Source organism: Guyanagaster necrorhizus, assembly GCF_019112545.1.
Source record: "Guyanagaster necrorhizus MCA 3950 unplaced genomic scaffold BT62scaffold_81, whole genome shotgun sequence".
Lineage (NCBI taxonomy): Eukaryota > Fungi > Basidiomycota > Agaricomycetes > Agaricales > Physalacriaceae > Guyanagaster > Guyanagaster necrorhizus.
In genome coordinates this window covers 75-12,500 of record NW_025064960.1, presented here as the reverse complement: position 1 = coordinate 12,500, position 12,426 = coordinate 75, and the positions used below count along the sequence as shown (strand labels likewise).

Genomic DNA, 12,426 nt, shown 5'->3' with positions numbered 1-12,426 from the left:
CTCACCCTTCTTTTTCTCTTTTTTCTCCTCATTATCATCAATGACAGTTATTTCCCCATTTTCTACTGCAATATCATGCTTGACAGCAGCAACAATCTCCTCATCTGTTGGCATCATCTCAAGATCTTTAGTATACTCTTCTGCAATAGAGTTAACTATCTCTTCAATGGTTGGAATGGGATCAAACATGTGATTTCATTGTTTCAATTTGACAAGATGATCCTTCAATATTATCTCTGCTGTCTGGAGCTGTTGAATGGAGACAATTTAGATGGGAGATGTGTTCATTTTTGACTGTAATGAAGAAGCCAATTGATTGACTGCCTTCAGTGCTTTACCAACATCATTCTCTGCATTCATAACAGCCATAAGAGCAGGATGCCAGTTAGCATCAGCATATTAGTTTCCAAGCAAATCCTGCAATGCATGTTCAATCTCTGGAAGCATGTATTTGTCTGTTGAGGCAAAGTCATGAACAAGATTCTATGCAGACTTAAGGAGTGAGACATCTTGGAAATCATTGGATAATGTGGTAGACTGTGACTCAGATGCATTGTCAGGCATTATACTGATGTGTTTCCAGCAGTTTGCTATTATTTCACTGCTGACATTTGCCCAAGCATCACAAGCAATAATTATAGCTTCAAAGAGATCAAGCTTGAAGATCTCAGACTCTCCAAGATTATCAAAATCAAGTGTATGGATACATATGACATTCTGATAATGTGCCTTGAAGCAGCAGATAATATCAGCATTTAGCAGCTGAACATATGGAGTCATATTGGGCTCAAAGAACTCCAGCTTTGTGTTATAGAGTGTATAAGCAATGGAATGCCCTCAAAAGTTGTCCAAGATCAGCAGAACCTGCTGCATCTTCCTCTTCATCTTTAAATCAAACATCTTCACCCATCCTGTAAATATTTTGCTCATTATTCAGATCTTCTTGTTATTCTGATAATAGAATTCTATTGCTGTTGGACTCTTTTTCTTGAAACACCATGGTTGCTTTGACTTGCCAATGAAAACAACTAGCATCTGCTCACTCCTATCTGCATTCACAGCAAAACACATGGTAATGTGAAACTTGTCCTGTTTTCATCCATTCATAGGACCAGATGCTAAAATATGATCTGGGATGGCAAAGATGACAAGACTGGATTCATCAATATTCCATCTGTTCTACATCATATATTTCACTATAATGCTGTGAAGATACACATGTTCTTTTTCTACTGCTATCATATCCACTGAGCCTGCTTCTTTATGCTGCCAAATCTCCTGAATCTTTCATGCCTTACAGAATGACCTCAACCATCTCTCTCCTTTCAAACACTGATCCTCTGGAATATTCATCAGATTTTCAATCTGATTTCGCTTCTCTATCAGCATTGTATCAGTTACAGTCTCATCTTGGAGCTGCATGTTCTGATATCAGGATGTAACAGTATACTCCACATTAGGTTAAGTGACAATACAAGACTTTTTGGATAATAGTGCATTAGGGTTCTCGTTTGCATGCTGTTTGATTTTTGTATGAGATGCCAGTTTCCATAAAAGAGTTGATTGGATAAAGAGTAGTGTACCTTCCTTTTGGTTTGTAAAATATACCACAATGTCAGCATGTTGATAAAAAGGATGGTTATCAACATGTTTAAATACTACAAGCCAGTCTTCTGTTGTGAGATATGGGCAGAAGATCTACTTTAGAGGCTGAGCTGATGATGTGTATATTGAGACTTTCTCCTTTTGTTTTGTATGCTTATATGGATTTCCAGATTTAGCAGGTGGTTTTCATGTTGGTTCAGAAGACATGTTTATAGAGATATAAGCTGCATCACTTTATAATAATTTTTTTAATATTTGTCATAGTCCATACAAACAAATTATGTTCTTTATTGTTCTAATATATATATAATATTATATCAGCTTATTATAATTTTTGATCTGACAATACATATTCCTAACTAAAACTATATGCATTATGTGATATGCATTTTTAGTCTATTTTCCTGCTCTCCAACTGCATTCCAGCCCAATCTAAATACAAAGTCAAAATTATATATTTCGATATCATGTATTGTGAGATAGTCAACTGTACTAGGATTTTTCTTAGTGTTCACATTGAGTGAAGGTTGCAGATTACTAGCTTATAGCTAATACTGAAGCAACTAATGAATTGAGAATCCACCTTGACTGTAAGTATTAGCTTTGGTTATTGATAGTTCTCTTTAAAGAGCATAAACTTGGTTGGCTTTTTTGTTGACTGAGTGAATTGTTCCTTGAATTTGTGAGATCCAGAAGATAAAGTATCTTGGTTAATAGCTTTGAACAATCTAGTAACAAAGCATTAATGTGGCCAGCCTTTTTATACCTAATGCTAAGCTTTATTTGCTTAGTGTTTATCTTGCAATGCATTTTCTTTAGTTGGTGGGCTCTGCTATCTGATCTTTAGCTGTGTGCTATCTGTATTCTTAGCTTTGCTTGCTTGCTATAGTTAATGCTTAGCTTTTGGTAGTCATGCTTGCTTGCTATGTGTTTTGCTTAGTGCATTTATTATGCTTAATGCTAAGCTTTGCTTACTTGGTGTTTATCTTGCAATACATTTTCTTTAGTTGGTGGGCTCTGCTATCTGATCTTTAGCTATGTGCTATCCATATCCTTAGCTTTGCTTGCTTGCCATCATTAATGCTTAGCTTTCAGTAGTCTTGCTTGCTTGCTATGTGTTTTACTTAGTGCTACACATTTGACTTACCATTGCAATCTGTTTTCTAATGCAGGCTTGCTTGGTTGTCTATCTGCTTGCTGTCATTGACACTTAGCTTTGGTAGGCCTTTAAATGCTTATCCAAACATCGTTTATCACTTTGACTGAGTCTTTAATCATTTAGCAAACTCCCAGTTGCCAAAGATGAACCTTTGCAGGTTTACCAAGTCAGTAACTGTTTATATAGCTAGCTTAGGTTGGTCTACATTTCAGAAAGTAGTTACCTGGTTGATCCTGCCAGTAGTCATATGCTTGTCTCAAAGATTAAGCCATGCATGTCTAAGTATAAACAAGTTTGTACTGTAAAACTGCAAATGGCTTATTAAATCAGTTATAGTTTATTTGATGATATCTTGCTATATAGATAACTATGGTAATTCTAGAGCTAATATATACATTAAAGCTCTGACTTCTGAGAGGAGTGTATTTATTAGATAAAAAACCAATGTGGCTTACTGCTCATTTGGTGATTCATAATAACTTGTTGAATTGCATAACCTTATGCCAGTGATGCATCATTTAAATATCTGCTCTATCAACTTTTGATGGTAAGATAGAAGCCTACTATGATTTTAACAGGTAATAGAGAATAAGGATTCAATTCTGGAGAGAGAGTCTGAAAAATGGCTACCACATCCAAGGAAGACAGCAGACACATAAATTACCCAATACTGATACAGAAAGGTAGTAACAATAAACAATAATATAAGACTCTTTTGGGTCTTATAATTGGAATGAGTACAATTTAAATCTCTTAATAAAGAACAATTGAAGAGCAAGTCTGGTGCTAGCAGCCACAATAATTCCAGCTCTAATAGCATATATTAAAGTTGTTGCAGTTAAAAAGCTTGTAGTTGAACTTCAGACTTGGTGAGATGGTCTGCCTTATAGTGTGTATTGTCTGACTGGATCTTACCTCTTAGTGAGCTGGTATGGCCTTTATTGGTTGCATTGAGAAACCAGAACTTTTACCTTGAAAAAATTAGAGTGTTTAAAGCAGACCTATATCTGAATACATTAGCATGGAATAATAGAATGAGATGTGCAATCTTATTTTGTTGGTTTCTAGAGTCACCATAATGATTAATAGATATAGTTGAGGGCATTGATATTAAGTCACTAGAGGTGAAATTCTTGAATTGACTCAAAACCAACTACTGTGAAAGCATTTGCCAAGAATGTTTTTATTAATCAAAAATAAAGGTTAGAGGATCAAAAATGATCAGATATCTGAAGATAGATCATATCTGATGCATAATCTTGTCAAGATTCTCCAGCTTAGAAGGATATTGGGTATAGTCAACCTCCTGACTAAAAAGCATCACCTCTTGCATTATGGAGATGAATAATATCTGATACATAACCTCTAAGATAATCTTATGAGGTGCTTGAATGCAGAAGGAGTAGTTAACCTTCTAATAAAGAAGCATCACCACTTGCATAATAGAGTAGAGTTGTGGATATCCATAAGGCTAGACAAATCAGAGTAGCATCTGATTACTTAGAGAATATAGATAAATCATAAACTAAGCTAAAAAGTACTACTATGTAGCTGCTTAATTCAAAGAGATGTTGATTGCAAAAACCATCTGACTTCTAGACAGGACACTCTTTCCTTGTGAAAGGTAGTTAGTGATGCTGGTATTTAAGGCCAAGAGCTGCCTTCTTGTGAATCCAGTTGAGCTATAGCAAAAAGATGGTAACTGGAAGCATGTCAATATGAGTGGTAGCATGTAAGAGTAGCAAACCTATATGGCTCAAGAGGACATATTCTTAGCTGGTCACTGGCAGCTATAGCTCAAGTTGTTTCTCACTTGTGCAGTGGTCAAGTGCATGCCTGTATCATTTTGATTTATTTTCTAGAAAGTGTTATATCAGTAAGCCCAACAAGTGTTATCTATAAGATAATAACTGAACTTTATACAGACAAATAAAATATATTGCTATGTCTGCCCTCCTGGCTACTTATAGTTTATGAAGATTCTCAGCTGTGCAACAGCCTAATGGTGCAGGCTCTGTATCATCTATGAAGAACCAGAGCAAGCATAAAGAAGAGACTAAGAATGAGAGAGTGTCTTTGAAAGACAGAAAGCACAAGGAGAGAAAGGAGAAAGAAGAGACTGTACCAAAATGAAGAAAGTCAAAGAAGAAGAGGAGTGTTGAACAGAAAATGACCCCTGAGAATGTAATAATGCTTAATAGTGCCAGTCAAGCAGGAGATGCTGATGAGGAGATGAACATAATGCAGTCTGAGAAATCAGATGATGATGATGAGGTTTTTTTCACCTTCAAGATGAATCTTGAAATAGTCAAAGATAGTCTATAATCTCATGATCTGGACTGAAAGGTCTTTCTATACTCAGAAAAGTATGCATCAAACTCAGGGCACTCTGAGTATCTGAATATCTTCAAAGTCAATGAAACATAAGAAGTAATTTTTGCCTTTCTTACAGTCTCAAAGATAAACAGAACTGGAAGCAATACCTTATGGTTGATGATTAACAGAAGAGTATGGACAGTGATAAAGGAGAAGAAGCTGAAGCATCTTCTGGATGTAAAACTGAGAGAGGATAAATACATACTCTTACACCCAACTGAGTCCATATAGAATCTGATGATAGTGGAAGAAGAAAATAAGGATCTCATGTTAAAGTTGAATCTACTAAGGAGACTCTCAGTATGGTACAATGAGTATACAGGAATCCTAGTTTTTATGAGGAAATTTGAGTGGAAGCCTACAGAATGGAGCTATATAATATTGACAAGAGCTATCATAAAAGCACATATGGCCAGCATAATAGAAGCATGGAGCCTAAAAGAGAATGTAAATAAAGAAGAATCTTTCCAATCTATCTGTGATGCTCAATTTTCTCATTTGCCAGATGAGAAGATCTTTTTTGATGTAGAATAGATGAAATGAGGTTGAAAGAAGGATTGTCTGAAGTGAATTGAAGGACTTTCTGTTATGCCAAAGGACAAAATAGCTTTAGTAGTATGAAGATCCTCCTATTGTATACAGTGTCATCACATGGGCCATTCAGAGCTTGCATGCAAATGGTTGAAGATGCCTTGGAGCTAGTATTTCACAAGTACAAGCAAGTATGCTGCTAAAGACCTGAGAAGAGACTATGGTATTTGAACTCAGAAAGTAATAAAAGCACTGACTCCAGAACCATCTGCAGCAACTATAGCTGCCTCTGTCTCAGTGACTCTTAGTACTTAATTCTGGACCTTTATATTTTTAATATCTTCATGGACACATAGTGTAGTTGGCACACTCTATAGGCATGCCATTATGTAGTTTTTTTTAGTTTTAATAGTATTACTCCCCTCTCTATAGATGTGACAGTAAGAATTGTGCACAAAGTAAGTTCTGAATAACAGTGACATATACTTATTGTTAGGCCTGAGTGATATGTGAACTAAGACACATAGTAAATAAGCACTGTATCACATTTGTATAATCACACTTAAGTCCATTTGATGTATTTATAGTTGTTGTATTCTAAAATCAATATAAGTAGTTGACACAAGATAAAGCAGTAGAATAAAGAATAGTTTGAGACTAGAGATAGATTGTCTTATTATCAGAGTGTCAGCTATATATCATAAAACATGAGCATTATGCTGACTAATCACTCCTATAGTCTAAGCACTGGATAGATGCTCTGACTAAGCATGGATAGGAGTTAATTCTGTAAGAATAAAAGGAAAAAAAAGGAAAAATTATAACACTTATATTATATGACTAATGTGGATACTATATAACAAATGTAGACACTGCAATATAACTCTTTCTTGCTTCATAAAGTTGGAAATAAACTAAAGAACTAAGAACAGTTGATAATAATAAGTGATACTGAACCCTAATGCATATAAAAAGCCTTAAGGACAGACAGTCACTAACCAAGACAAATCCTATCCTAAAAAAGAATAGTAATAATCTAACAGTGCTGATCTGGAAAAGTAACTAAGCTGCTAATCCAGAAATAGTATGGCACCCATTTTACAGTGTAAAATTGAAAAAGAAATTAACTTAAGGTAATAAAATAAAGTAAACAGGTTTAACTTAGAAAATATAGCAATAATTCAGAAATTGAACTAAAATAATAAGACAACTGTGATTCTGAATAAAGAATTTAGGGCATTTGAACATATCAAAAGGTATATCTGAAACTCAGAGGATCCACATGCACCTATACATTTGATTCTCTAAGTCCTATTAGCTTTATAATTTGATTTAACATGAGTATTACATAATTTTTATTATTAGAGCCTGGTAAAGGCCATTCTGACAGATACATGAGGGACAGTAATGGCAGTGTAGGGTTAAAACACAAAGATGGCAATCAGCTGGCTATCTGTGCCTCTGGCAGCCAGATTAATGTAATTTCAGCTGGATCAGAGATGTTAAGTCAGACTTGCATCTCTTCAGCAAATAGTATATGATGGTTGACAAACTTACCATCAGGTTTCTCTCCCTCTCCTCTTCTGAAGCTCATAAATAAGAATGCTAGGCAATTCTATAATAATGGGCTGAAAGCATTAAAGGGAGACACTGAGCAACAAAGGAGCAATGCACCCTCAGAAATAGCAATGCAAAAGAATTTTGGAACTACAATAGGCTCTGTAAATATTAAAGAAAAAGGTACCAACCTTTTGAAGTGGAGCACAATACAACTATTTATGAAAATAAATAGAATTGGCATTTTAGCAATCTAAGAGACTAAGCTAACACAGATAGATATTAATATGATAGAAAGCTGCAATTGGTTAATAAAGATAGTACACTCTGGCACAAACTCATAAGCTGAAGGTGTTGCAATAGTATTGATATGCTAAGTGCTAGATAATAGCAAAGAAATAAAGTGCATAGACCTGATTGAGGGCTGTCTAATGGGAGTACAAATAGTGACCCAAAAAAATAGAATTATAAATATAATAAATAGTTATGCACCTAATAAAGACCAAGAAAAAGTAGCATTTCTTAAGGAGACATACAATGCAATCAAAAATCTGAAAGATATACTTAGAGACTCTATTATTGCTAAAGACTGAAACTGTGTTATAAAAGCAATAGACAGATTACCCTCATATAAAGATGCACAAGAAGTTGAAAAAACAATAGAAGCCTTTCAAGATGACTTACATCTCACTGATAGATAGAAAAAAGCAAATGAAGATAAAATAGGTTTTACATTTAGAATAAAAACAGCCATGAGTATGTCTTAGTCAAGAATTGATAGAATATATGTAAAACAAATAATGTGGAATAGAACAAATAACTAGAAGCATTTAAATCTGCCAGATGGAGTATCTAACCATGATGTGGCAACAGTCATGCTTATGCCAGAGAAAATGCCAGTAATTGGTAAAGGCATATAGAGACTACAGAATAAAATAATTTCAGATCTAGAGTTCTTAAAGAAAGCAGAAGAGATCCTAAAGAAATAGAGTGAGAGTTTACAAAGATATGAGACAAAAGCTGGGTTGTTAATAAAAAAAGAGCTAACAGAATTTTGAATGAAAACTAATCCACAAATCTTAAATGAAAAGGCAAAAGAGGATATTAAACAGACTGCAATAAAAATAGGAAAAGAAAAGACTCAAAAGAAAAATAAAAAGCTGACACAGTTAAACAAAGAAGCAGGATGAACATTGAAAAAGATAAAAGCATGTACAAATGAAGAAACCATAGTACTTCAGACAAAACTAGGCTTATTGCACAAAAAGATAAGAGAGAAAAAGCTAGCAAATACTAAAAAAGCAAAAATAAAAGGGAGAGCCAGTTTCAAATCTCAAAATGAAAAGAGTTCAAAGTGGTAGTTCTCTCTAGCTGCTGTTAATAGGCAACCAGAAATTATAAAGGAACTGTATGATGAAGAAAGTGTAACTGATAAAACAAAGAAAATGATTAATGTAGCAAAAAGACACTATGCTAAAATGCAAGAAACATCAGAATTAGATGAGAAAAGAAAGCAGGCAATTGAAAAAATGAAAAGCACTATATAAAACAAGCTAATAAATGTAGAAGGACAAATATTTAAGGACAAAACAAAAAAGAAAGAAACTATAAAGGCACTAAAAGAAGCTGATCCAAATACAGCATCAGAACCAGATGGTATAACATACAAATTCTGGAAATTATAGCTAAGAAAGAAATCAATTATAGACATAGGATATCTTCTGATGGCTGTGATAAATGATATAAAAAATTTTGGAGTCTATAATGAAAGAAAAATAGAAGAACTGATATATTTACTATACAAGAAGAATAACAGACAAAAGATAGAAAACTACAGACCAATTACAATGATCAATACTGACTATAAGATCTATACAAAAGTAATAGCAACTAAGCTGGGGGTAGTATGCAAAAACCTATTGCATGAAAATCAAGCAGACTTTGTTCCAGGACAAAGTATAACAGACTATACAAAAACAAATGAACTGATGTCTGAGTACTGTGAATTAATAGGAATAAATGGGGTGATAGTAGGTCTGGACCAAGAAAAAGCATACGATAAGATAGTACATGACTATCTATAGAAAATTCTTAAAGCATATAACTTTCCAGAAGCCTTTATTAAGATAATACAAAGTCTGTATGAGAAGGCAGAAACCTGAATAATGGTAAATGGAATAATTCCAAGCCCAGTAAAAATAAAGAGAGGTGTAAGACAAGGCTGTCCAATATTATGCCTGTTGTATAACTTAGTAATAGAACTGCTAGGAAACTTAATATGAAAATCTGGAATAAAGAGAATCCCTGTAGAGGGAAGTAAGGAAAATCTAAAAGTAAATCTATTTGCAGATGATACTTTAGTCTTTATGCAAGTAACAGACAAGCTTAATAAACTAGAAGAAATAGTACAGAGTTTTTGTAAAGCATCAACAGCAAGTTTCAATAAAGATAAGACAGAATATCTATCTATAGGATCATCAGAACACAGAAAATATATAAGAGAAACAGGAAAATTAAATAATAAAGACACTGCAACAATAGATGTAGAACATATAAAAACAGACTCAGAACTAATGCAAACATTAGGTTGTTATATAGGAAATAATGTATGTCAGGATATAATTTGGGACAAAATTATGAAGAAATGCCATGATATACTAGAAACCTGGAAATCTATACACCCTTCTCTGAAAGGAAAGGTACTGATACTAAAGGCACTAGTAATGTCTCGAACTCAATATCTTGGAACAGTAAATAGTATGTCCAAGTGGGTCCAAAAAAAGCTAATAAAAATAGAAACAGACTTCCTCTGGGATGGCTGCCAGCCATTTATGATATGGAATCAGATAATAGCTCCAAGAAATGAAGGAGGTATAGATGCACCTGATCCTAGAGCAAGGTCCAATGCAATGGCAATAAAATGGGTACAACAATGGCTTCAACCTCAGAAAAAGAAAAAGTTCTGGGCTCTAATGATTGATGCCTTCTTAAGAAACAGTGCAAAGGTAAATATGGAAAAGAATAATGAAAGTCTTCTGACACATTACATTATACAAAACTGGGATGTCAAAACCAACTCTCATACACATAAATTGCCAAAGTCAATACAACATATAGTACAAGTGATTAAAAAGTATAACATCCATATAAATGCTGGAAAAATAGATAATAAGATAAAAGCAGATGCTCCTCTATGGTACTATCATGCACTATCAACAAAACATAGAATGTCAAAAAAGTCAGCAAAGTGCCTTCAAAATATTCATAAAATAATAACAATTGGTGATGCAAAGGAAGCAATGGCTTTCAGATATGAATCTCCCAAACAATGCAGAAACCCCAAAATGTGCCACAACTTCTTAGATGAAATGATGATCCAAATAGGTGAAAAATACATTCCTCAAGGCTCACCAACATGTGATAACCTAGACTTCACTGTAAGAAGAAAAAAGAAACAGATGATGGCAGATCTAAAGACAGACAAAATAACAGCTAATCCAGATATAACTGAATGCACATCAATTAAAAATGCAGTATGAGTATTTGGAATGAAAAGATTGATTGCTACTCCAAGAAAGCCTGCAAGACGTGGTCTCCCACCTCATATGCACAAGGAAAGAATTATATATGGTGATGGCTCCTGCATACACAATGGATCAGAGAATGCAACTGCTGAAACAGAAATATGGGAAGATAGTGAGAATGGAATACAAGAATCAAAAAGGATAACAGGAAACCCTCTAGGAATACAAAGAGAAGAATTAGGAGGAGCAATTTTAGCAATGCTAAGAGTACCAAAAAACAATGAACTAACATATATGACAGACTCAACATATACTGTCACTACTCTTACTAAAAATCTGAAGAAAATAAAAGACTCAGGCTTTCTGAAAACAGCAAACAAAGATATGATTGAAAAAGCTGCATATTTAATATGAACTCGAAGAGCACCCACTCACTTCAAATGGGTGAAAGAGCATGCTAATATTCTTGATAATGAAAAAGCAGATAAACTGGCAAATATAGGGAGAGACCTAGAGCCAGATAATGAATTTGATGAGATTATAATTTCAGAGGAATTTTGGATAGTAGGAGCCCATCTACAAATATTAGAATTCAGTGATATGTATACTGGCTGTTTAAATATCTATAAAGAAGAAGTCAAAAGTAGTCTAAGACATAAGGCACTAAGAGAAGATGCAAAAGATGAGATAGAGAGAATTACAAGCCTCTGACCAACAACAAAAGCCCTGTATGAAGGTCTGTGGAAGCAACCTTTCCAAAACAAGATTGCAGATTTTATATGGAAGACAATACATGATGTCAACAAAGGTGGTAAATACTTCAAACATTTCAAGCCAGAAGCACAGTATTGTGCATGTGGAGAAATTGAGTCAATGGATCATATTCTTCACAGATGTGAAAAATCAGGACAGTCAAAAGTTTGGAAAAGAATAGGAAAGCTATGGGAGAAAATGTTTCAAACAGAGTGGAACCCAAGCTCAATAGGAATAGTTCAAGGAATAGGTAGTTACAGAAAAATGAATGAAGACAGAACACAAAATATTCAGTCCTTCTGATATAAACTGCTCATCAGTGAAACAGTATGGGCACTATGGAAAGCAAGAAATGAATGTGTTCTGAATGAGAATGTACTGCCATGAAAAAGCATTCTCTCAGAAATAGAGAGAAATATATGTGAGAGAATTGAAGTAGACTGGTACAATAATAGATTCAAAAGAAAAGATAGAGTGAAAAAGTTTGAAAAAAGATGGTGTATGCACAAACTACTGTGTGTAGTACACTGCTGCTCAAACTCTGATTACGGTGATTTCATAGTCACAAAGAGTATCTGGACTTTCCAGCAACTCTCAGCCCACAGTTGCATCAAATATAAGACTGAAGGGACCACTCTGGCTCAGGCCTAAGCAGGTTTTTAGTGGGTCGAAGGAGGTATTTGAAAGGCTATGATGTAAAGTAGCTGAGTAATCTAAAACTAGGATCACTTGTCTGCGTGCAAGCCCTAGGCCTCTAGCTAGTAGATAGGCAAGACCTTATGGGATAAATCCCTAGGTCCTGCTGCTAGTGTTTTCACCCCCACATAACAGCACTTGTGTTAAACAAATGCTGTACGTTTTGCAAGATAGATAGGATCTGGTTACTATGTAACTGAGGGTCCCGTCAATCTTGAAAAAATG

At 34.5% G+C, this 12,426-nt stretch overlaps 2 protein-coding genes across 2 annotated transcripts, besides 1 other annotated feature; both read left to right on the top strand.

The window, feature by feature from the left end:
- Positions 1-2,907: 2,907 nt before the first annotated feature.
- Positions 2,908-3,069: a sequence feature (Protein overlapping with rRNA (BT62DRAFT_1060187, KAG7439254.1) was converted to a misc_feature.).
- Positions 3,070-10,800: 7,731 nt separating this feature from the next.
- BT62DRAFT_821286 (uncharacterized protein) lies at positions 10,801-11,055 on the top strand (the record flags this gene model as incomplete). Its single annotated transcript, XM_043182358.1, has 1 exon — positions 10,801-11,055. A coding segment is annotated over one exon (255 nt), but the record flags the coding sequence as incomplete, so codon positions are not given.
- A 408-nt stretch (positions 11,056-11,463) lies between these two features.
- On the top strand, positions 11,464-11,697 carry BT62DRAFT_822882 (uncharacterized protein; the record flags this gene model as incomplete). Its single annotated transcript, XM_043182364.1, has 1 exon — positions 11,464-11,697. A coding segment is annotated over one exon (234 nt), but the record flags the coding sequence as incomplete, so codon positions are not given.
- Positions 11,698-12,426: the final 729 nt, after the last annotated feature.